This window comes from Phyllobates terribilis, unplaced genomic scaffold (genome assembly GCF_046119375.1).
Source record: "Phyllobates terribilis strain yellow unplaced genomic scaffold, ASM4611937v1 Scaffold_7__3_contigs__length_470593459, whole genome shotgun sequence".
NCBI lineage: Eukaryota > Metazoa > Chordata > Amphibia > Anura > Dendrobatidae > Phyllobates > Phyllobates terribilis.
Window position 1 is genome coordinate 421327825 of NW_027362767.1, and position 25524 is coordinate 421353348.

The 25524-nt window shown below is 46.2% G+C and overlaps 2 protein-coding genes across 4 annotated transcripts in view; one reads left to right on the top strand and one right to left on the bottom strand.

Moving 5' to 3' along the window:
* The window catches only part of LOC141153303 (olfactory receptor 1N1-like), a 75726-nt gene that overhangs the window by 1588 nt on the left and 48614 nt on the right, over positions 1-25524 (top strand). For all 3 annotated transcript variants that reach the window (XM_073638019.1, XM_073638017.1, XM_073638018.1), the window contains one exon: positions 17-526. The gene's annotated coding sequence lies outside the window, so the exon portion shown is untranslated. The remainder of the gene's footprint in view (positions 1-16; positions 527-25524) is intronic.
* LOC141155586 (olfactory receptor 8D1-like) lies at positions 485-24626 on the bottom strand. Its single transcript, XM_073642457.1, has 5 exons — positions 23707-24626; positions 8419-8511; positions 7838-7960; positions 7202-7342; positions 485-659 (listed from the first exon to the last, which is right to left on the bottom strand). The coding sequence occupies exons 1-5, from the start codon at positions 24624-24626 to the stop codon at positions 485-487; spliced, it is 1452 nt and encodes a 483-aa protein (XP_073498558.1).

Sequence of the window (25524 nt, forward strand, 5' to 3'; positions counted from 1 at the left end):
CCATTTCTCCCACCAGTATGGAACCTGACAGGATCCGAGTTGCGGAGAAAAAGATTATGACTCTGACACAGGGAAACCGCACCGCTGAGGCTTACTGTTCCGAGTTTCGGCGATGGTCCATGGAAGTGCTGTGGAATGATGAACCTCTCAGGTGCTACTTCCACAGAGGCCTCTCAGATACTCTCAAAGATGCTCTAGCTCTCCTCACTCCACCTTGTTCCTTGGAGAAGGCCATGACCCAGGCTATTCGGTTGGATCGCAGAATTCGGGAGAGGCGTAATGAGCGACAGGGGGGTTCGGCCTTTTCCAACTATCCTGTCCACTTACCGGAGGCAGAACTGATGGAGGGTGGAGCTGCCGCCTCTCGGGTCGTTGAGAGGAGACGTCGGCACACTCTTGGACTCTGCTTTTACTGTGGTCTCGCAGGGCATTTTCTTCGGGACTGTACAAAACGCCCTCAAACAAGCAAACCGGAAGGAAACGCCTAAGTCTTGGTGACTATTGAGGAGGTCACCCAAACTTCCAGGTACCTTTTTACTCCATAATAATAAGTGCTGTTAAATGTTAACCACATGTTCAGGAAACATAGTTCATCTGCATTTGCTTTCATTGACTGTGGTTCTGCAGCCAACTTCATTGATTTAGGATTAGGGACAGCCCTAATTGTCATAAGAAAAGAAATGTCTTAAAGGAAAGGTGCCAAAAAAAAAAAAAATTCAGCAATTGAGAAAGTGTAAAGTATTAATGTTTAATATATATATATATATATATATATATATATATATATATATATATATATATATATATATATATATATATATATATATATATATATATATATATATATATAAATAAATTTTTTTTTTTTTTTTTAATAAAGTAAAATATGAAAAATAACAAAGGTTTGGTATTTCCACTTTTAAACACTAGGGGGAGCAGCTGCTGAAATTTGCCATGAAAGCCTAGTGTACAACTAGCTCGCATTACGACTGCAGTAAATGTGGGCTGAATCTGGTCACACGTGTGTGACGTCACTCCTCTCCTCCCCTTCTGGGTGTTTTGTACCAGCATAAGAAAGGATGAAGTTTAGGATCAGTGTGGAGCCATTTTGTTGGTGACTGCCAGTGATACTGACCAGTAGAGTGTGATAGACGGCCGGCAGTGCTGATTCGGTTAGATGGTGCTGCTCGCTGTATCATAACCTGGGGTTAGATATGCGGATACTCCCGATGGGGAGTCCATTCTACTATATGGCGTGTCTTATATTTTTAGTAACAGAGTGGTCATCTGCTGAGGTTCTCCTACATGTACTATTAGGGTGCACCACCGTAGTTGTAATCAGGGTTACCTGGTCAGGGGCCCACTCAGAAGTTTCACCATCCCAAACCAAAACCCTAGCTACGCTTCCGGTGACACCACTCCGTCCACTTCTATGGGAGCAGTGGTGTAATGTGTGACCCCCCACGCTCCATACACCATATTACTACTCTCATAGAAGTGGACCGAGTGGGGTCACACAGTACACCACTACCCCCTTTGAAATGTGTAACCTTGCTCTGTCCACTTCTAAGGGAGCAATAGAATAAACGTCCAGTAGATACAGAATTTAATAATACATACTACATATAATAAATTTGTACCCTTTTTATGTGGCACTAAAGGGTGTTTACCCTAATAAATGGAAAAAAAAAAAACAGATGTGGGGTTCCTCCTTATTTTTCGTAACCAGGCAAGGTAAAGCAGACAGGTCCCTGGTTATTGGGCCCTTCCCAGCCTAAAAAATACCAGCCCGCAGCAGCCCTAGAATTGGCGTATCACATTAGATCGCGCTTTGACTGCCCTGAGCGGTGGCAATGGGGGTAATGATCGTTGGGGTTGATGACAGCTGTGAATTGTTAAAATTTACATCTGGCATCAAGCCCTGTGGTTAGTAATGGAGAGGTGTCTATCAGATACCCCCTAATGAAGAAGAGGGGAGGAAAAAAAAAAAACTGAAAAAATAAATGATGGTTTTGAATAAAGACTCCCCGACACTTTCCCTGGTTCATCAATTTATTTTTTGGGGGAAAAAAAACAAGCAGGTCCGACATAGTCCATGGCGTTCCCCAAATCCGACGTCCAAAGGCTATGGAGCCTTGTTCAGAGAATGACGCTCCATAGACTATAGCAGCAGCCACTGCGGGGCCCACTGCTCTCCACGAGACCTGGCGGCTGAGATGAGCAGTGACCTCAGTAACTACACCGCTCATCAGTCACTGTGCCCTCTGTATAATGACCCCATATAGTGCATCCTGGGTATATGGCCCTCCATATATTCAATGCAAAGAGAGGAGAGAGGAAAAAAAAAAACACTTCTACTCACCTTCCACGCTCCCAGGCAGTGCTGTCTGTGTTGCCTGAAGATGTCGGCAGTGATAACAACTGAGATCACCGCACCCAGGAGCTGCAGGTACTCATCTGGACCTCTGCTCCCAGGCACTTCCTCCCCGGCAGCTCCTGCCATGCCACGCCTTCTTGTGCACGTGATAACGGGGGAATGTGCAGCTCGCAGCTTACACTGCGGGCTCCACAAAGATGGCCACGATCTCCTCCCACGGCTGTGACCTGGACAGCCCAGGGGGCGTGCCCAGGTCACAGCTAGAGGCAGGAGGAGCGGCCTCTAATATGAGAGATGGGGGTCGGTGATCGACTACTGTCTCTTATGGCCTGGACTGCCGTAAGTGAGGTGTGTAAGATGCTGCTTAGCTTCTTACACGCCCCCCAAATAAAGATGGCAGTCCCCAGTGGCCAATTTAAAATAAAAAAAAAAAAAAGTGGTGCATTTAATTTTTTATTAAAATAATTGATTACATAATTAATACAAAATTAAAAACCGTGGCACCTTCCCTTTAAGTCTGTACAAATTTCCTCTGCTAGTCCTGAAGGGTCAGGTGGGGTGCCTGGAAGACTTCAGACATGCGTTCTCAGAAAGAGGCTGAGATTTTACCCTCCATCGTCCTTATGTCTGCGCTATTGATCTTATTCCTAATGCCAAATTACTTCAGGCTCACCTGTACAATTTATCAGGTCTGAACGTACCGCCATGTAAGAATATGTAACCGTCAGTTTATAGACGGGTCATATCCATCCTTCCTCCTCGCCAGTAGTTGCTGGGTTTTTCTTCGTTAAAAAGAAAGATGGTGGCCTCCGTCCCTGCCTCGATTTCCGTGAAATAAACAAGTTAAGAATACATACCCACTTCCACTGATCCCTGCCTGGGGCTAAATGATTTTCTAAACTTTACCTTAGGGGGGCTTACAATTTGATAAGTACCCGGAAGGGTGATGAGTGGAAAACAACATATATTTTTTTTTTTTTTTTTTTTTTTTTTTTTTTTTTACATCTCAGGGTCTTGTTATGCCTTCTGGGTTAATCAAAGCACCAGCAGTCTATCAAAATTTTATGAATGATATATTTTCTGATATTATTGTGGTTTACCTTGATAGTGTTTTTTACCTTATCTGGATTCACACTATAAATATGTCTGTTTTGTTTTGCCTAAACTCGGGGAAAATTCTTTGTTTTCTAAATTGGAGAGTATTTTTTTTTTCTGCTTGAGATATCGTTCCTGGGGTTCATTGTATCTGCTAAAAGGTTTAAGATGGATTCTGGGAAGGGAGGTGCAAGCTGTAACTGATTGGGTTCTACCTCGTGACCTTTAAAGCATTGCAACGTTTTTTAGGATCCTCCAATTATAGAAACTTTCCCCTTCTCCCATGACAGCACCACCTGAGAGGGTATCTGCCCACCAAGGAGAGGAACCTACTGAATAATAAGGCGGTACCTCTCTTCCGTATCAGTTTTGCTTCCTGTTCTTGATGGGAGTGACGCGCCCCCAGGGCCGTGGGGTACACTGCAGCCGGGCCTCTGGTTGCCAGGGGATATCACGGTGGCTGGCCCGGTCCGTGACCCAGGGCGGTCAACAAAAGGGTAATTTTATATAGGGGATTTGGGAAAGTGTTCGTGACGCCACCTGTGGATTGCGGCTAGAGGGAGCCACCGCTGCGGAGCAGTCCTCTGGAGCTGGTGTTGCGGCAGCAGGGGTGGTGTGGCTCTCCACAGGTAGAGCAAGCTCCAGGGCAGCGTAGGTAGATGGTGGTTGCGCGGGGCGTTGTAGTGCAGGGGGAAAGATGGCACAGACGAAATAATGGACGGTGCGGTGCAGTCATCCGAGTCTTTACTCACAGTTCTTTAGTTCCTCAGGGTGCACTGTCAGCTTACAGCCTCCCGATTCGTGCTGCGTTCACCAGGCAAGGGTTCGGCTCTTCCTCAGGCAGATTAGGAGCACCTGACAGAACCCCATTTTTCTGTGTTCCTAGCCAGACTGTCTTCACACTGGGTCTTTCTCTCCTGCCCTGCGCTGCCCACTCTCAATCCTGTTCGGGTGTTCTGAAGTCCCTCCTGTACGTCGGATCCCGGACCTGCTTGACCCTCCTGGGGATTAGAATGCGGCTTAAGATCCCCCTGTCTTCTGACAGGTGTGGGGCGTATGGGTGCCTTCCTGCACTCGCCGTACCCCCTAGGATCCCTTCTTAGAATGGAGCCTACTCCCTGCTCCCCTCCTGGGCCTCCAGACTTGGCCCTACTTGTGGAGCAGAACTCCTAATGAGACTCTGCTCCCAGACTGTTCTTCTGAACTGCTCTCCTCTACTCACTTCTCTGCCACCCTAAGATGGCTTCCCTATGTATACTCCTACCAAAGTGCTCCCTTCACCCACACCCACTACTGGTTCCCCCTACCTTTTGGGTTCTCTTTCTCCCCCCCCCCACTCCAGCCAGGATCAGGGCTCGGCAGAGGAGCAGCACATCTTGCCCTTCCTGCCGGCCTGGAGCAGTGTAGTGTTGGATGCAGGTGTTTGGGGTTCCGAGCAGCACTCCCTCCTTACCTGAGAGAAGAGAGACACCACACCTCTGGGTGAGGTGCAGTACCTCTGTGGCGACTGAACCCTCAGGGGTGCCTCGCATACCTGATCGTGGGGTTGGGATCACGAGATCGGTGCAGCCTGGAGACCGAAGAAGCAGCAGATGGGCCCTCTGGTTTCAGCCCCATCTTGCTTGTGCCTGGGTCTGTTTGCGGGGGAAGAGAGGGCGCCTTCCCGTGGACCTCTCCCGCGTGCGCCAGGTGCTGGGGCTGCGCACACATGGAGGTTCGTGGCTGAGCACGCCGGCAGGCAGGCCTTCCGGGTCTGCACACACACAGGGTCGCGTCGCGCCCTGTGACGTAGCAGCCTGGAAGCCCGGGTCTGCACATGCGCGGGGTGCGATTCAGTAATCTAACGCATCCCCCTGTATGCAAGCGCGCCGGGGGCCGCTGGGTCTGCGCACGAGTTGCAGATCTTGCTGCGAAGCACACCAGCCGGCTGTATGTAAAGGGAGGGGGGGGGGGGGGGGTATGCTGCCGTTTAACCCGGAAAGGGGAGAGGCCCAAAGGGGGTGGAGCCTCCATATGCTCTATAGGGATGGGAAGCTGGCAAGATGGCGGTGTCTGCATCCCCTTCATTATAGGTGAGGAGCTGCTATCACCGCAGCAGCCGCCTGAGCAATGTAAGCAGATCAAGCAGCATGTAAAACCTGTCCAGCAACGTCGGGAGTCTTCCCATCATCAGAGCCACAGTAGTGGGAGCCGTACAAGCGCCGGCAGAACCGGTCAGAAGAAATCGGCTCGCGAGTCTACCTCCTCCTGACGGGATTGTTCATGTGAACGGCAACCACCGTCTCCGGTACCCTAGTCTGAACAGCGGTGTGGTGAGTGATCTTCGTGAAAGTTCACCTTAGTAATGTGCTCCTCTGTTTTCTCTTTTTTCCGTTTCTTTCTGTCTTTGGTAGGAACCTAAAAAGAGTAGTTCTAAGAACAACAATAAGGAGTGTGCGTTATGTAGAGTTAGCCTTCCCAGCTCCCTTGCTAAAAACCTTTGCTCAGGTTGCATCCAAAAGACTATAGCAGAGGAGTCCCCTAGCTTTGCTGTGGATCTGAAAACCTTAATCCATATGGAAGTCAGGGATTCCTTAAAGAACTTGACTTCACGTAAGAAGATAAAGCATAGACGGGTTACCTCTGACTCAGAAGAATCGCTAGATTCCTGTATCGCAAGAGAATCCCTTTCCCCCTCTGACCTCTCGTCATCGTCTTCATCAGAATCTTTAGATGATGGAGGGGTTAGACCATGTTTTTCAGTAGACAATACAGCGAGACTAGTCAAGGCTATTAGAGCGACCATGGGTATTGCCGATGCCAAGGCCCCCAGAACGGTTCAGGATATCATGTTTGGGGGCTTAGATCAAAAGAAGAGATGCACATTCCCAGTCAATGAGAGGATTAAGGCTATGCGCCCACGTAGCAGATTTTATGCAGAGCGTTTTTGCCTCTCTGGCAGAAAAAAAAAATGCATGCAGATTTAAATGCGTTTTTTTTTTTTTTTTCAAGCACTTTTCCAAGCGATCTTGAGCAATTGGCATGGACCATCACCTGACCACTGACGTCAGCGGTCGCGTGACCATCAGCTGACTACATGACGTCACTGCAGGTCCTGCCAGTACACCGCGGGACGCCGAAGAGAGACTACGCCGCCGGGAGAAGACCGGGGGCCGCCGGAGAGGTGAATATACAGGTTTTTTTTTTTTGTTGTTGTGTGTGTTTTGTTTTTATTTATTTTATTTTTTTTTTCACCGCGTGGTAGCCGGGATGAAGAGGAGTTGTAGTCTCCTCTTCATCCCGGGTACCACACGCACCGCAATTATGCTGCAAATTTGCGGCCATTGAATTTAATTGAAATGCAGCAAATCCACATACCTGCGGGTTTGCTGCGTTTCAATGTTACTCAATGGCCGTGAATTAGCAGCGTAATCGCGGTAGAAATGGTCATGCTGCGTATTGCATCTCAATGCGAATTCGGCACGCTAATTAGCGCATCATGTGCACAGCACATCCGAATTCGCATTGCTTTGCATGGCAGACTGTTTTACAAGCGATTTCGCGGCCGTAAAAATGCCACAAAAACGCTACGTGGGCACATGGCCTAAAACTCTTATAGATAGGGAAAGGAAGGGCCAGCTGCCTTCATCTTCTAAGCGGAGGTACCTTTTTGAAGAGGAGGACGCAGCTAAGTGGGACAAAACCCCGACAATTGATGTGGCCATCTCGAAATCCTCAGATCCCCACTACCATTCGAGGATTTGGGGGCCCTCAAATATCAGCTCGATTAAAAAAGCGGAGTCTTTTCTAAAACAGACCTGGGAGTCCTCAGCAGGGGCTCTGAAACTGGCAGTGACGGCCACCTGCACCGCCAGGTCAATGATGATCTGGCTGCAGCAATTAGAGGACCAGATTAAGGGGAACGTCCCTAGACATAAAATTCTGTCGGGTCTTCCTCTTATGCAGGGGGTGGCTGCATTTCTTGCGGCTGCATCGGCAGATTCAGTTAGGCTGGCTGCCAGATCAGCTAACCTTCCAATGCAGCCCATATGGCGTTATGGCTCAAGAGCTGGCCAGGGGATGTGCAGTCTAAATCAAAACTCTGCTCAATCCCATGTGAAGGGGACTTTCTTTTCGGAAAAGCCTTAGATGACATCTTGGATAAGGCCGCAGACTAACATGGCTTTCCTAATGTATCTGTTCCCCCGTTAGAAGACCTCCTTTCGGAAAAGGAAATATATTCGGAGTAAATTTTTCCCGAGACCAAGGTAGTTGGAGAGACAAGAAGCCGAATAATAGAGGCTTCATATTCAGGGGTCCATCTTCCGATAGTAAAAAAAGCCCCTAAGTGATGAACCTCCCCAGGTAGGAGGAAGGTTGTCCCACTTCCTTCCCGCCTGGGAGAAGATCTCATCCAGCGCCTGGATTTTAGGGATAATCAGGAGAGGGCTGAGATTGGAGTTAAAAACCATTCCCAGAGACATCGTCAGGATTTCAGCCCCCAGAGGCCTGAGAGAGCAAATAGCCCTACAGCAGGAAGTACTCACTCTGGTCGAGAAGGGGGTTTTAATAGAAAGCCAATACCCAAGCAAGGGAGAGGGTTTTATTCAGCTCTCTTCCTAATAAAGAAGCCGGATGGCTCCTTCAGAACCATTGTCAACTTGAAGAAGCTAAATGACCACTTAACTTACAGACTATCAAAGATGGAATCGATAAGATCGGCTATAAAGATGTTGTTCCCAGAGTTTTATATGTGCGTCCTTGATTGTGAAGGACGCCTACTCCCATGTCCTAATCTTTCCAGGACAACAACAGTATTTGGGAATAGCTGTACATATTGACAAGCATATAAAGCATTTTCAGTTTGCAGCTCTTCTCTTTGGCATCTCCATGGCTCCGAGGGTTTTCACAAAGATTATCCTGGAAGTCACGGCACAAGGGAGAAGGATATTCTAGTCATCCCTTACCTGGACGACTTTTTGGTGGTGGGCAGATCAAAAGAACTCTGCGCACTGGCTCTGGTGGAGGTCACAGCCAGTCTAAATGGATTGGGATGGATCCTAAATTTAGAAAAATCGAAACTAGAACAGTCGAAGGTTCAGTACTTTTTCTAGACTTGTCTTCTGCCAGAGGACAAGAAATTGAAGATCAATTCCCTCATCTCACGCGTAATCAGGAATCCATCCATGACTCTGAGGAGTGCAATGTCTCTACTGGGTATGATGACATCCTGTATCCCAGTAGTACAGTGGGCCCAGCTTCATTCCAGAGGTCTACAGCAGGAGATTCTGACAGCTGACAAGCAGCTGAGAGGTCACCTGGACGGAAGAATATCTTTCAAGTTCGGTTATCAGCTCGCTGGATTGGTGGATGAATCCGGATTCATCCAATCTCTGGGGGTTCCTTGGTCATTCCAGGTAACAGATACGATTACAACAGACGCAAGCGCAGAAGGTTGGGGAGCTCACTTGAGAGACCATTCAATACAGGGACTCTGGTCAAACAGAGAGACGGGTCTCTCCTCCAACATGAGGGAGCTGTTGGCAGTCAGAAACGCAGTAGTAGAGTTAAAGTCTCAGCTTTAGGGTCAACACATTAGGATAATGTCAGACAATCGAACAACAGTCGCCTATATCAATCGTCAGTGGAGAACAAGATCCTTCAGTTTGCGCATCTATTTACGCTCTCGGCGCTGCATATGAGAGGAGAATGTAAGAGCCGATTTTCTAAGTCGTCACGTTTTGAAATAAGGGGAATGGGAATTGAATCCAGCGATTATTCCAGCAGATTGTTCGCAAACAGATCTATTTGAGGTTGCCCCCATCGGTAAACAAACGCAATTGGAAATTCTAATCCCCAGGAGGGACTTCAGAGCACCCGAGCGGGATTGAGAGTGGGCGGAGCTGGAGGGAGAGACACAGCGTGAAGTCGGTCTAGCTAGGAACACAAGAAAGTGGGGTTCTGTCCGGTATTCCTAATCTGCCTGAGGAAGTGCTGAACCCCTGCCTGGTGAACGCAGCGCGACGTGGGAGGCTGACACGTGTACAGTGCACCTGTGGAACTGTCATAAAAACTCGGATCACTGCACTGCACTGCCTCCGTCCATTCTTTATCTGCGCCATCTTTCCCTCACTGCGCAACTACCACCACCGTCCTACACTGCCCTGGAGCTAGCTCTACCTGTGGAGAGCCACACCATCCCTGCTGCCATAACACCAGCTCCAGAGGACTGCTCCGCATCGGCGGCTCCCTCTAGCCGCGATCCACAGGTGGCGTCACGAACCATCCCCAAAACCCCATATAAAATTATTCCCCTTTTTACTGACCTCCCTGGGTCATGGACCGGGCTAGCCACTGTGATATCCCCCGGCAACCAGAGGCCCGGCTGCCGAGTACCCCACGGCCCTGGGGGCGCATCATAGCCACCAGTACTCTTAATTGCGACTTGGCAGCAAATAAATGGATACTAGATTTGTTAAAGCTTGCAATAGATCTAGACCCATTCCTACTCCAAGGATGCCTCCATGGGACCTTAATCTGTTTCTGGAGGCACTAACCAAGCCTCCCTTTGAGCCCTTAGAGAAGGTTTCAGAGAAAGTTCTCACCTTTTTAAAACAGTCATGCTGGTAGCACTTATGTCAGGCTGTAGGATTAGTGATCTGCACGCACTATCGGTAAACCATCCGTTCACATAGGTTTCTACGGACAAAGTAACTTTAAGACCAGACCTGGTCTTAATCTTCCAAAAGTAGCCTCCAAATTCCACAGGACACAAGTAATTACTCTCCCTTCCTTCTATCCTGACCCTAGAAATTTGAAGGAACAAAGGCTTCACACGCTAGATGTTAAAAGGGTATTAGTCCAGTACTTGGAGGTGACGCTTTATCTGACGCGCCCCCTGGGTCGTGGGGTACTCGGTGCTGGGCCGGTCGTTGCTAGGGGAGATGTCAGTGGTGGTGACCCGGTCCGTGACCCAGGGCGGTCAGTAAAAAGGGGATATTTACAGGGGAATTAATGTTCTTATATACAGTTCGTGACGCCACCTGTAGTATGCGGCTAATGGGATCCGCCGCTGCGGAGCAGGTTCTCTGGAGCTGTTAATGCAGCAGAGTTGGTTTTGCTCTCCACAGGTAGTTCTTAGCTCCAGGGCAGTGTAGATGTTGCTGTTATGGTTTAGTGCAGAGGATGGCGCAGTTAATAATCAGTCCACAACTTAATGGCGGTTTCCTCTTATCTTTACTTGCGGTGGTTAGGCAGACCGGGGCACGGGTACTAGCTAGTAGTAGAGGTCCGGGCGGCCTGGAAGCAAGTTGGGGGATCCACCTAGCCAGGTCGAGTTGGAGGCCTTCCCTTTGCGCTAATCTCTTTGGCCCTGCTGATTATAGCTATGCTGCGGCCCTCGTCCCTGAGTGAAACGTCTTTGTGCTCACCCGTATGGCAGGCAGCTCGGGCCTTTCTGGAGTGTCGCTCCCACGTGGCGGTGCTGGGCCCTATGTGTTGTTGAGCCTCCGGGCGTCTGATGGGGCCAGGAGACCTGCAGTCTTCTGCCCTCTGGTTTCTGCTGCTGGGCTTTCGGTGCCCCACAATTTTGGACTCCGGTGTCCGGTTCTTCTGCGCTTTCCTCTGGGGTGAACTGCCGTGCAACTCCACTCTCTGTCTTTCCTCGTCGACATCCTGACTTCAACCCCTGTCTTTTCTCCTCACACTTACTAACCCTATCTCCTGATCCAGTTGCTAAGGGGAGGAGCTCCCCCTGCTGGTCTGGAGCCAGGAACGTGTTGCATGCTAGCAAAACCTGATTAGGGGACCTCTCCTTGCTTCCAGGCATGGCATCACCCCCTTGTGAGGGAGGCAATGCCACTGTGGCAACCGGACTCCTGGGTTGCCACACATCTCATTCCAGGATGCTAGGAAAAGGCTTAAGGTTACGAGGGGGACCATAGCTAGATGGGTCAGCGACACCATTGGTTTAGCGTACTCCTCTAGCCATCTGCCAGTTCCAGAGAACCTGAAGGCCCACTTCACCAGGTCTGTAGCTGCTTCCTGGACTGAGAAGGCGGATGTGCCCATCGACATCATATGTAAGGCGGCAACTTGGTCATCCCCCTCTACATTCAACAAGCATTACCATCTTGAACTTTCCTCTTCTACTGATCTGTCCTTTGGGAGGAAGGTGTTGCAAGCGGTGATCCCTCCCTCTGGTGTCTGATCTCTAAATCTTTCAGGTGGTGCTGTCATGGGAGAAGGGGGGATCCTAGTTACTTACCGGTAACTGAATTTTACAGAGCCCATGATAGAACCCTATTAATTCCCTCCCCTTTATCACTTATGGTGTGCACTACTATGGGTGTTTTACAAAGGAATGTTTTGGTGGTAGTTATGTACTAACATATTTTTCGGAGGCCCTCTCATGCTCTGAACCTAAAACTGATGCGGAAGAGAAGTACCGCCTTCTTATTCAGTAGGTTCCTGTCCTTGGTGGGTGGATACCCTCTCTCAGGTGGTGCTGTCATGGGCTCTGTAAAATCCCATTACCGGTAAGTAACTAGGATCTCTTAACTTTTTGTTTTTTTTTACAGATCGTTAAACAGTTTTACTGATCTCACAAGTAAGGGGGGCAGATCTTAACGTTTTGGTCGCCAGATACTATTGGAGCGTTTGGTAAATTGAAAGTATTTCATGGCCGCTCCAGTTTTAATCTAACCTCCTCTCCAGAAACCATTAATCATAGAGGTGGATGCCTCTGAGGTCTGGGTGATATGGGCTGTATTATATCAATGTTCCTAAACTTTGACCAACTTGTGGCCATGTGTTTTTTTTCTTTAGGAAATTTTCTTTTGCTGGGGTTCAACAATTGTTAAGGCTGACGCTTTATCACGCAGTCTTGATTCAGTTTCTCCCCCAGAACCTTCATCCTCCATTGTTCCTCAGAACATTGTGGTATCCTCGGAGTTGGAAGCAGAGATCTGTGAAGTCCAGTTGTTGGCTCCTTCCGCTTCTCCACGGTCAAAATTATTTGTGCCTGTGTATCTAAGATTACGTTTGTTGCAGGAGTTTCATGATTCTGTCTTGAGTGGTCATCCTGGGATCACAGCTACGTGGAAATGTATTGATACTCTTTTAGTGGCCATCCATGTGTAGTAGTGGGGGAAGGATGTAGCTTCCCTATAGCACTGAAAGAGTTAAAAAGAGTGTTCCCAATAGTTAGATCTCTCTGGGCTGCCTTTAGGTCCAGTTAAGGGGTTAGCTGTGATAATCCAGCCCAGTAGAGTAAAAGGGGAACCCATTGCTTTGGCTAGGTATAAGATGTGAATAGATGCCTTGATGGCAATATGTCTCCTTGTGAGCTGTAATATTGGTAACCAGCCACAAGATGCCACTGTCCCGAGTGCAGATGACAGTTTGAGTCTGCCAGTAGTGTTACAGACAGTGAAGGGTTAACTGTGTGTGAGGACAGCCCATAGAGGGCGGGCACTGTAGGCAACAAGTAGTGAGTTTCCAGAAAGATTCAGTGAGAGTTTGGACAGTGAACCTTACGGACAGCCTAATATAGTGGCTGCTAGGGTAGATGTGAGCTCAGACAGTAGGATCAACCATGTGAAGATCTCCCTACGCAAGAGTCCTGTTACCCGCTGGAGAAACTCAACGGAGGTATTGAGGACCCGGGGCACTTTCAGTCTGCAGGCAGCAGAGGAAGATGGGACTCCAGGCTAAGATGTGGAGGAGATATAAGATCCGGATATACTGTCGCTGGTGAGGAAGAATCTCTTTGGCTAGAGAATAGTGTCATAGAGATGCTTCACTTGAAGAGGGAACCAGGGCTGCAGATGTTTGCAGCACCTGTGAGGGAGATGACAACCTGTCAGACCTTATCCATTCTATATTCCTCTTCCCCAAGTAAAGTCCCAGTTATGGTTAAGAACCTCGTGGCCTCTGAATTTATTGCTGCCCTGTTCCCAGACGTGGAATGCCTGGAGACAGCCGCGATCGAATGGTCTGAAGTGGAGAGCACCACATACACTGCCACACATAGGAGGGAGGACACGTATTGTCTGTAGGGTGTCAGAGCGAGCAGGGTCTACAGCTCGCCCACGACTTCCTCGCTGAGGCACCTTGCACATGCTTAATGATATTAAAGATTTTGTATTCACTTGTGATGTTTGCACACGCGCAAAAGTCTTTCTTGGCCGGCCGGCTGAGGAATTGGCTCTTGTAGTGCCAGCATCCCTGCACGCTGCCCCTCTTCCCCGGCAGGAACGCTGGCTCACTCTCACCGCCGCGACCCCTGTCCTGGACTTCCTCCTTCCTTATCGGTGGCTACCAGGGGTACGCACACGGCGCGCAGATCACCTAGCACTGTGCTTACTGCGCGCGCTCCCTCTCTTTTAAAGGGGCCGCACATGTCGTCCTAAAGTATCCCAGGCCAATTGCTGGAGGACACTTACTATTTAAGGCATCTCCAGCATGGAGGTGCCTGAGATAACGTTTGTCTGTTTCTAACACGCTTGCTAGTTCTCAATTTCCAGTGCTCTTATACTGTATACTAGTCCTGTACATTAGTAAGTAATGTAAAAAAATATATATTTCAGCTCACCTGGGTCATTATAACTGTTTGTTTCTAGGTTAATATTATGTGACTGATATTTAGCGAGGTATATTTATGGAGTTTGTAATTGTTTGGCAACTTTCCAATTTTTTTTTTTTTTTTTTCCCCTTTTAAATAGAAACAGTTCATTTAGGGTTAAAACGGAGTTTTCTGAGACTCTGGACTCATGTGTAATTGAGCTTCTGAACAGGTGATGTCGGTGTGCGGCTACTTTCTCCTTATGCCTTTTTAAAAGTTTTCCCATTTCAACATTGTATTATGCTATGAATAAGGATCTACGTATCCGAAACGCGTAGGCCTCTGTATGCTTTTATTTGCACTATAGTCTCATGGTTTTTAATTTTTTCAAAATAAACGCTATTTTTTAAGTCCATTTCACAAGTTGCTGGATAACCACCCTTTCATCACTAGTCCTGTACATTAGTCTTTACCTGCCTACCTCGATACCAGCCCCTGTGCCTATCGTGCTTGCCAAGTCTACCGTTCTTGCCTCGTGTCCCTTGGGGGTAAGTTGCCATCCACCCGTGGTCAGCGCTGGTGTAGCACCTGGTCTTGCCTCCCTCAGATCGCGGTATCATTAGCCACTATGCATTAGAGGTCTGACTTGGTGAGGCACCTAGTACACGTCCCTCCAGGCTTTCCTCTGATCATGGCACAGTGGTTCCACCACCCAGTCCGTTATAGCTCCATTGCCAGTTACAGAAAGACCGTAAACTCATTTGTCCATGGATTTCAGAACGGATTTGCCTTTGTCTGGAGGGAAGACAGTTATTTGGGTGGTTGACTGATTCCGTAAACCAGCGCATTTTGTTCCTTTATCGAGGTTACCGAATGGTGAAACACTTTCCGGGCTATTTATCTATTATGTGATTGCATGGAATCCCTTTGAACATTGTATAGGAAAGGAGGTGCAATTTGTCTCCAAGTTCTGGAAAGCGTTTTGTAAGAAATTGGTGACTGAATTGCCATTCAAGCCAATCGTTGGAACAAATTTCAAGGTGTTTTGTTGCAGCTCAGCAGGAGGACTGATCCTCACTTTCACCTCTTGCTGAGTTCGCCTTTAACAGTCAGGTTAACCAGTCTACTGGAACCTCTCCCTCTTCTTTTTTTTTTTTTTTTTTTTTTTTGCAATTATGGTTTTCATCCCCATTTTAGTGAATTCTCCAGGATGAGTTCTGGGTGTCGTGGTGTAGAGGTAGCTATACTGAAATTTGGGGCTGTCTGAAGGAAGGTTTAAAAGAATATTGTCGTGGCTCATCTTAGTTCTCAAATAATTGTGATGTTTGATATATATAGATGTATGCATATGTACAGGGTAGTTCAAAAGTAGGTGGACAGAAAATGTAATGTAATGGAATGTTTCTGTGCTGAGATAATCTTATAAATGTGCCCCTGCTGTGTACTGTGTAATGGCTGTGTCTGACTGTACAGGAACATGGTCTGATCATACCACAGCTCCTGGGCGGGGGGGAAGCAAAAGAGTATACAGACAGGACAGCAGGGGATCACAGCTGATTGAAGAAAAACAAAGAAACATTGTTTAAAAACAGGTAGGGAAATGTTTTACCTCACAAAACGAATCAGCTGTGATCCCATGCTGTAATGTCTGTATACTCTTTTGCTTGCCCCACACCCCACCCAGGAGCTGTGGTATGGTCAGACACAGCCATTACACAGTACACAGCAGGGGCACATTTATAAGACTAGATGGTGGCCCGATTCTAACGCATCGGGTATTCTAGATTCTGTATGCGGCCGACCGGGCGCAAGCAGCAGAGCGGTGTTTACATTTGGCGCCAAAATCGCAGATTGGTCACGGCCGGCAGTCGCGACCCATCAGCAGAGCGGGGTTTAAATTTGCCGCCCATATCGATGATTGGTCGGGGCCAGCGGCCGCAACCAATCAGCGTCGTATTAGTGAGGACCGGGGAGCGGCGCTGCCTGTGCGGGTACTTCCGCTGCGAGCAGCTGGGAGATGAGCGGCTGCTCGCAGCAAAAGCATCCCGACCGGCGGCGCCGCTCCTCGGTCCTCCGTTCACACTTGCCGTCGGGAGATCATAGCGCTGTTTAAATTTTGCGCCAATCTTGCTGATTGGTCGCGGTTGGCGTCCGCGACCAATCAGCCCAGCAGTGTTTAAATGTGGCGCCCAAATCGGTGATTGGCCGCGGCCAATCAGCAGAGCGGTGTTTAACTTTAGCGCCAAGATCAATGATTGGTCGCGGGCGGAGAGCGCGACCAATCAGCGAATCATATTGGTGAGGACCGGGGAGCGCCGCTGCCTGTGCGGATACTTCCGCTGCGAGAAGCCGGGACATGAGCTGGCGCTCGCAGCAGAAGTATCCCGACCCGCACCGCCGCTCCCTTGACACGCTAGCCGCTGATGTCCCCACAGTATCCGCATGGTGTTACAAAGGTCCGGACATTTGTGTTAAAAATCTCTGGTCGCGGGCAGCGCCAGTGACCAATCACCGATTTTGGCGCCAAATTTAAATAGCGTCATCGACCAATCAGCACAGCGGTGTTTAAATGTGGAGCCAAGATCGGTGATTGGTCGCGGCCGATATTTAAATTTGGCGCCCAAATCGGTGATTGGTCGCGGGCAGCGTCCGCGACCAATCAGCACAGCGTTGTTTAACTTTTGCGGTAAGATCAGTGATTGGTCGTGGTCTTCGGACCCGACCAATCATCGAATCGTCTTGGTGAGGACCTGGGAGCGGCGCTGCCTGTGCGGGTACTTCCGCTGCGAGAACCCGGGACATGAGCGGGCACTCGCAGCAGAAGTATCCCGACCCGCAGCGCCGCTCCCCGGTCCTCCCTTCCGCATGGAGGTCAGCGACGCCGGCGGTCCTTCCGCTGCTACCGGCCGGGAGATGAGCGCCTCGCGCCGCTCATCTCCTGGCTGCATCGCTGCTGAGCTCCGTCCCTCAGATGAGCCGCTAACGGCCACCATCTTTTTTTCAGAAATCCTGCGGCGCTGATTGGCCGCTGCCGGACCAATGAGCGACGCGGGATTTCCAGGACAGACAGACAGAAGACAGACAGACAAAGACTATGATAGATAGATAATCTCAGAGCAGGAACATTTTATTACACTTTCTGTCCACCTACTTTTGGACCAGTGTGTGTGTGTGTGTGTGTGTGTGTGTGTGTGTGTGTGTGTGTGTATATATTAGTACAGACCAAAAGTTTGGACACACCTTCTCATTTAAAGACTTTTCTGTATTTTCATGACTATGAAAATTGTACATTCACACTGAAGGCATCAAAACTATGAATTAACACATGTGCAATTATATACTTAACAAAAAAGTGTGCAACAACTGAAAATATGTCTTATATTCTAGGTTCTTCAAAGTAGCCACCTTTTGCTTTGATGACTGCTTTGCACACTCTTGGCATTCTCTTGATGAGCTTCAAGAGGTAGTCACCGGAAATGGTCTTCCAACAATCTTGAAGGAGTTCCCAGAGATGCTTAGCACTTGTTGGCCCTTTTGCCTTCACTCTGCGGTCCAGCTCACCCCAAACCAGCTCGATTGGGTTCAGGTCTGGTGACTGTGGAGGCCAGGTCATCTGGCGTAGCACCCCATCACTCTCCTTCTTGGTCAAATAGCCCTTACACAGCCTGGAGGTGTGTTTGGGGTCATTGTGCTGTTGAAAAATAAATGATGCTCCAACTAAACGCAAACCGGATGGACTAGCATGCCGCTGCAAGATGCTGTGGTAGCCATGCTGGTTCAGTATGCCTTCAATTTTGAATAAATCCCCAACAGTGTCACCAGCAAAGCACCCCCACACCATCACACCTCCTCCATGCTTCACGATGGGAACCAGGCATGTAGAGTCCATCCGTTCACCTTTTCTGCGTTGCACAAAGACACGGTGGTTGGAACCAAAGATCTTAAATTTGGACTGATCAGACCAAAGCACAGATTTCACTGGTCTAATGTCCATTCCTTATGTTCTTTAGCCCAAACCAGTCTCTTTTGCTTGTTGCCTGTCCTTAGCAGTGGTTTCCTAACAGCTATTTTACCATGAAGGCCTGCTGCACAAAGTCTCCTCTTAACAGTTGTTGAAGAGATGTGTCTGCTGCTAGAACTCCGTGTGGCATTGACCTGGTCTCTAATCTGAGCTGCTGTTAACCTGCGATTTCTGAGGCTGGTGAATCGGATAAACTTATCCTCTGAAGTAGAGGTGACTCTTGGTCTTCCTTTCCTGGGGCGGTCCTCATGTGAGCCAGTTTCTTTGTAGCCCTTGATGGTTTTTGCAACTGCACTTGGGGGCACTTTCAAATGTTTCCCAATTTTTCGGACTGACTGACCTTCATTTCTTAAAGTAATGATGGCCACGCGTTTTTCTTTACTTAGCTGCTTTTTTTCTTGCCATAATACAAATTCTAACAGTCTATTCAGTAGGACTATCAGCTGTGTATCCACCTGACTTCTACACAACTGATGGTCCCAACCCCATTTATAAGGCAAGAAATCCCACTTATTGAACCTGACAGGGCACACCTGTGAAGTGAAAACCCATTTCCGGTGACTACCTCTTGAAGCTCATCAAAAGAATGCCAAGAGTGTGCAAAGCAGTCATCAAAGCAAAAGGTGGCTACTTTGAAGAACCTAGAATATAAGACATATTTTCAATTGTTTCACACTTTTTTGTTAAGTATATAATTCCACATGTGTTAATTCATAGTTTTGATGCCTTCAGTGTGAATGTACAATTTTCATAGTCATAAAAATACAGAAAAATCTTTAAATGAGAAGGTGTCCAAACTTTTGGTCTGTACTGGGTACACACACACACACACACACACACACACACACACACACACACACACACACACACACACACACACACACACACACACACACACACACACACACACACACACACACACGTACGTTACATGAATTCTTTGGAATCTTGGGGTAACCATTACCCAGGGCGACCATAGACCATGTGCTGCAGCTTCTCTCAGGCACACAGGGATTATTGACCATCAGGCACAGACACGTAGGTTGTTTCACTTGCTGACCAGACACGCTTGATGAGTCCTCAAACGGTAGAACAGTAGCATTTAATAAGAAGCCACACAGCCAGTGCAAGTTAAGTCTTATGAGCAACAGGCTCCAGTGACAAACAGTACAGTTTCCTTAGCAGTTCAGTCTTCCCAGTAGTACAGGACAGCACAGTTCTAATGCAAAGGCACATTAATTTACACAGCATTCTTTACAGCACAGTGAGATGGAGGGGGGGGGGGGAGGGTTTGCTGAGAGAGATGATCCCTGTGACACCATTTCTTCCAGTCCTTATCTTTCTGCTTGACAACACTCTGCAATGCTAGTTCAGGAACTCTACCTGACCTGTGCTTAGGTTCACTCCTGACTTGAATACTTTTCACTTGCAGGGGCTCTTCTGTCAGATGCAGAGCACACGCACCAACTTTCTCTTTGGCTCCAGCCAGACAGTAAACAACTTGCCCACAATCCCCCTGGGGCTCTGCTAAAGCACTCCTTCTCCTGTGACTGTGTTAACCCCTCTAGTTGCTGGATGCTTCTGGAGCACAACACTTCCTGTCTCCTGTGCTTCTGTTACTGCTAATAGTTGCTGAATGCTTTTTAAAGCAACAGCACTACTTCTGCATGTCACAACATATTTTATATTGAATGTGCCGTCAGTGAACTTGGATCCTAAGTTTATTGGCCCATATGAGACTTTGGAGGTAGTTTAATACACAGACCTTTTAGAGTAAAACTCCCTCTGTTTCTTCATATCCCGAAAATGTTCCATAGATCACTGCTAAAGGAGTTAGTCCCTTTTGGTTTTGTCTCCCTCATCCTCCCCTCGCCTCCTCTGGTTTCTATCAATGACAGTTTAGAGTATGAGGTACACAAGATTGATTCTCTGAATCTCCATAATTCCCTCCAGTATATCATCCTTTGGAAGGGATACGGACTGGAGGAGAGATCCTGGGTGCTAGCTCGAGCTGTGAAGGCTGATCACCTGGTCAGGGCATTCAACTGTAGGTTCCCCCCAACCTCTAGAAAAGGGGTTCTGTCACTGTTCCACCACTTAGTGTCTTAGGGACGCTGTGACTGACAGCTCTACCTCCCAATCTGAGGCAGAGGTGAGTATTGTGAGAGAATGGCTGAGCAGTCAATCTGGCTGGGTCTGTGGGATCTCCTCCAGGTTTCATCTATTCTATTAACATTTCTTTGAGCGCTTTTGCAGGTGGGATCTAAAGGGTATCCACCTGAAAAAGACATCGTAGGGAACATATCTTTAAACTGATGGGAGGAGTGACATTTGAATCATATTCGATATAAGAATTGGTGATCAGACTTGATAAAGAACTGCTACTCGAAACGCGTTGGATGAAAGCAGTCAAGTGTCTTTCTGGCTTTTATTGTATCGCTGCACATCTGAAAAAAAAAAATACATAATTTTTCACCGAACAGATGTGCTGATTATACATGAATGTCTACATGAATTGGTGAAATATATAAATTTTTCCATATTTGTGATATGAATAATATAAGATCTTTCATAATTTTTACTATTTGTTGTAGTTTTCGACATGATTGCTTGGTGTTTCTTTTAAATGTTTTACTGGGATACCTTGTAATACTCTATGGTTAGGAGTGACAGCAATGCTAGAAACGCGCGACGAGGTCTATGCCTAAATAGCGTCTTATTTTTAGACATTTTGAAGCAAAGAATCTTGGTTGATAAGTGTGCCTATATAGCCCTTGTTGTTTTTTTTCACTTTACATGATGGAACAATGGTTTTACCCCCACATGTGGTATATCAGATTACTCAGGAGAAATTGCACAACACATTTTGTGGTCCATTTTCTCCTGTTACCCTTGGGGAAAAAAAATTAAAAAAATTGGGGTCTAAAGTTAAATTTGTGTTTTTTAAAGTTAAATGTTCATTATTTTTTTTTTTTTTTTTTTTTTTCTTCCACATTGCTTCTGTTCCTGTGGAGGGTTAACAAACTTCTTCTTGAATGCTGTTTTGAGTTCCTTGAGGGGTGCATTGTTTAGAATGGTGTCACTTTTGGGTGTTTTCTGTCATAAAGGCCCCTCAAAGTCACTTCAAATGTGATGTGGTCCCTAAAACAAAAAAAATTTTTTTTTTTGGAAAAATGAAAAATCACTGGTCAACTTTTAACACTTAACAAAAAAAAAAGTTAGGAAGTTGTTGCAAAAAATTGTGCTGATGTAAAGTAGACATGTGGGAAATGTTAGTTATTAACTATTTTGTGACATGTCTCTGATTTAAGGGCATAAAAATACAAAGTTTGAAAATTGTGAAATAAATAAATGGCGAAAATTTAGCAAACAGAAGTGATATCGAATAAATTTTACCACTATCATGGTACAATGTCATGATAAAACAATCTCCGAATCAGTGGGATCCGCTGAAGCGTTCCAGAGTTATTACCTCATAGTGACAATGGTCAGAATTGTAACATTTGGCCTGGTCATTAAGGGCATAATTGGCTCCGTCACGAAGGGGTTAAAGTTGGTGTCATCAGAAAATTACTCATTGTTTAAATAAGTTTTTCGTGTTACATGTATTTTAAAAGAAGAGAAAATTGTCAATTTATTTTTCATATTACAATCTTTATTAAACTACTAAATTAATCTTGCAACTGACACACTGGACATGGGGGCTCTTTTTGACTTGTACTTCCTGTTCTTTTAGTAAGAGTTTACAGCAGTTTTCTTATCAGAGGCAGGATTATAATGACAGCTAACACCTCAATGCACAGCTCATACCACAGGATCCACTAATTGTCAGGGAAATATTGAAAATATCTTTTCTCCCGCTGAAGCCCCTCTCACCTCTTCCTTATCCACCCTTTTGTCACAAAAGAGCTGAGCGCTCTGTCTCTATACAACTTGACTCACACCTGAAAAGAGCAAATGCTGGCACGTTAGGTGCTACAGACCCATTTAGCAGGCGCGTGTGTTTTCCTCCGACAGAGGAGGGTGCAGCTCGTTAAGATCAAACGCACTCAAATAATCAGAACAATTCCCAGCCACAAGTTCCCAGGACATCCGGCACCGATACGGAATAGCTCAAGTTCCATAATACTGATAACGGGAACTATATTTTTAGTGGCAGAGTCAGCTAAGGAACAAGAGGCTTACTTTTGCGCCACAGCCCCCCGGAGGGGCTTATGGCTATGGAAAAAAATAACAAAATAGCAGATAACAACTACGCCATGTGTGGTCTCGAAATGAAGGTAACATCATAATGGAAAATATATGGTATCGCTTCTGGGATCAACTAGTGATAAGTTATCCCAAAAAATGGGTGTCTTAAATAAAATGTGAAGGGCAGACTGGAGACCAGCCCTGTGCTGACATCACAGGGGGTGTGTGGGCAGATCTTCCCTTAGGCATAAAAGAGCCAACTGAAGATTGATCTATATTCTTTGCCAAGGGGGTATAAATACTATAAGCAACGGTCGCGTTCGATAACGCTCAGATCAAATTGGGAAGCCGCTCCTCCACCTCTGCTGATTCATCCCTGTGAACTCTATAGAGTAAGTTTCTTTTTTTAATCCTTATTAATTTATGTAACTGTCTATTCTGTATTGTAAATGTCCATTTGTAAAATCTTGTATATTTCTAACACTGCCTCCCTTTTGGATTAAATATAAAATTTAATAGTTCTGTTTCTTTTGTCCTGTAATCATTCCCTCTCCCGAAGCCATATACGCTACCAGAAAGCAGGCGTTCGCCCAGGCCTGTATTATAATTCAAATCTGGACGGTGGTGGCAGAGAATAATAATTGGGCTATCGTGAAGCTGACAGTAACCGTATGGGGAGCGTATAAACATATTCCATGCGTTGGAAATCGGAGGTATGATGCCATACGCTCACTGGTCGCTTGCTGATACCTACATGGGGAGTAGTCTGGATCGTGTGCTCGCGTATCCCTGACGAAATCCTGACAGAGTGATGGTAACGGTGAAACATTGCGTGATCGCCCTGGTGTCATCTCTATGGAATACCTGACACTAATCAGAATAGTCAATGTTGCAGTTCACCTCCTCCTCCACCTGTGCAATGTCTGATAACAACTCTACCAATCATTCAAAATGCTCCCTCTGACTTCACAATGAACTTTGCACACGCTCGATAGATGCTTCAATTCGAAAGATAGGGTCTGTCTGATCATTACTACTACACGTGCATTTTTTGACACAGGAAGTTAGTGTATAAAAAAAAAAAAAAAAAAAATTAAAAAAAATCCCAGTGGCCAATGTGAAAATTGCAAAATTTCTAATTTTTCATTTAATTACCTTTTGATAAGACAAAATCATTGCTAAAGATTTAAAACAAAAATCTGATGCAATATGTCATTTTCTGATTTGCATATTCCCTGTAAAATTAAACAGGTTCTAGTATGTCCTGCTGCTGAGATCAGTGATCAGGTGTAAGCCACGGAAGAAGTCTAGATTATAGATATTATTTGCTCTAACTAATGAGAGCTTGAATCCTCAACCCCAATATCAAATTCACAACATAACATATTTAGAAAAGTTTTTTTCCCAATCTTAGCACGCCACTTTTAATACGTTTTCCAGTTGAAGGTGTTGACCGCCAAAATCTTCAAATGAGTTTACCAAGACCTTTGGAACTTTTTCAAAGCCCTTTTCACGTCTTTATTCTTCAAGCTGTAGATCACTGGATTGAGCAGAGGGACAGCGGCTGTATTAAAGAGAGCAAAAAGTTTCTTGGATTCCAAAGTGCTACTTAGGTTCGGGGTCAGATATTGTCCAAAAAGTGTCGTGTACAGCAATATGACCACCGTTAGGTGTGAGGAACACGTGTAGAAGGCCTTCAGTCTTCCAGAGCTGGTACGAATCCTTAGTATGGCATGTATGATAAATATGTAAGACACAAACGTTAGGAGAAATGGTGTCAGGATTATGGGAAATAGTCCTTCTATGAAGAAGAGCATTTCAACAAATGTGGTGTCTTCACACGAAATTCTGATCACAGGGATTATATCACAGAAGAAGTGATTGATCTCAATGGAGAAATAGCAAGAAAAACTATAAACCGTCCCAATTGGAGGAAGAACTTGCAAAAATCCCAAAATCCAACAGACCGCAGCCAATATTCCGCACGTCTTAGTGCTCATCATCAGGTGATATTGTAAAGGTTTACAGATGGCCACATAGCGGTCATAACTCATGGCTGTCAAGATTGCCAGCTCAAGACCTTCTAATGACCCAAACATGTACATCTGAGCCATGCAGGCAAAAAAAGAAACCCTTTTATCCCCAACGATGAAATTTGTAAGGATCTTATGCAAGGAAACCGTAGAACAACAGATATCTACTATGGACAAGTTTCCCAGGAAGAAGTACATGGGAGTATGGAGATGAGGGTCTCTGCAAGCAATGAGAATGGTCAAGTTCCCAGATATAGTGCTGAAATAAATCAGGAGAACCAGTAAGAAGATCAGAAGCTCCAAGTGCGGGTCATCCGATATGCCCTTAATGATGAAATATATGACTGATGTCTGGTTTGTTTGCATTGTGGCCAAGTTCAAGCATCTGAAAGAGAGGTCAAATCAATGTCTGGTTTTTCTTCTTGGATAGTGCTGTTAGACCATGGCATTAGAATATCTTCTGTTAATGATGTTACCAAAGTACTTTTCATTTAATTCCTCTTCTGCCCATGTAATTATATTACCGCAAACGTCTATTTTTACTAAACTTACTGCTAACTTAGTAATCGCCAGTAACCACCTAGATTAGTACCTTCCAGCAAGGACGAAGCACATCCTCTAATTATATCTGTCCAATCTCCCTTTTTTTTTTTCCTTACAATTAGATATAGAGATATTTTGACTTCTGCGGCGCCCCCTGTAGCCTGCTCTCTTCTGTAGTTGCAGCGGCTGATAATATAACCCAGATGCTTATAAATATCTGCCAGCACTTATAGCTTTTACTTTGTGGTCATCAATCCCTGGAGTTTACTCATGATTAACCTTACACTAAGTCCTTAATTGGCAATTAGGGAATAGTTACATTAATTTTAGATACGTCTTCATAATAAATATTCAGGCGTCTGTTCTCTTGGGTCTGTAATACTGCAGCTAAGAAAACCATCAGTAAATTCCGACTGAAGTCGTAAAAAAAAAGTTGACTGTTATTTTTCTAATGTGAATAGGTGAAATATTCTGTGCTGATCAATATATTCTTGTTGGGTTCGGAGATCTAGTTTTCTGATATCCAACTCCAAATTCTGTTGAGTTAACAGCACACTCTGCGAGGTTCTAAATGCAGATGAGCGAATATTTCAATGATTGGATTACGATCGCCGATTTTGCAATATTTGCCGAACATATCCGAACGCCATTGGATTCAATGGGAGGCAAAACCAAACGCGCACACACCTTCAAACGGGCCCAAAAGCTGCCAAAACACATC

Coding starts and splice junctions, on each gene's coding strand:
- LOC141155586 (XM_073642457.1), bottom strand. CDS start 24,626: ATGCAAACAAACCAGACATCAGTCATATATTTCATCATTAAGGGCATA. Junction 7,961..8,418: donor ACCACCAAAAAGTCGTCCAG/GTAAGGGATGAC, acceptor TTGCTCTCTCAG/GCCTCTGGGGGCTGAAATCC. Junction 7,343..7,837: donor TTCTCCCAGGCGGGAAGGAA/GTGGGACAACCT, acceptor TAATTGCTGCAG/CCAGATCATCATTGACCTGG.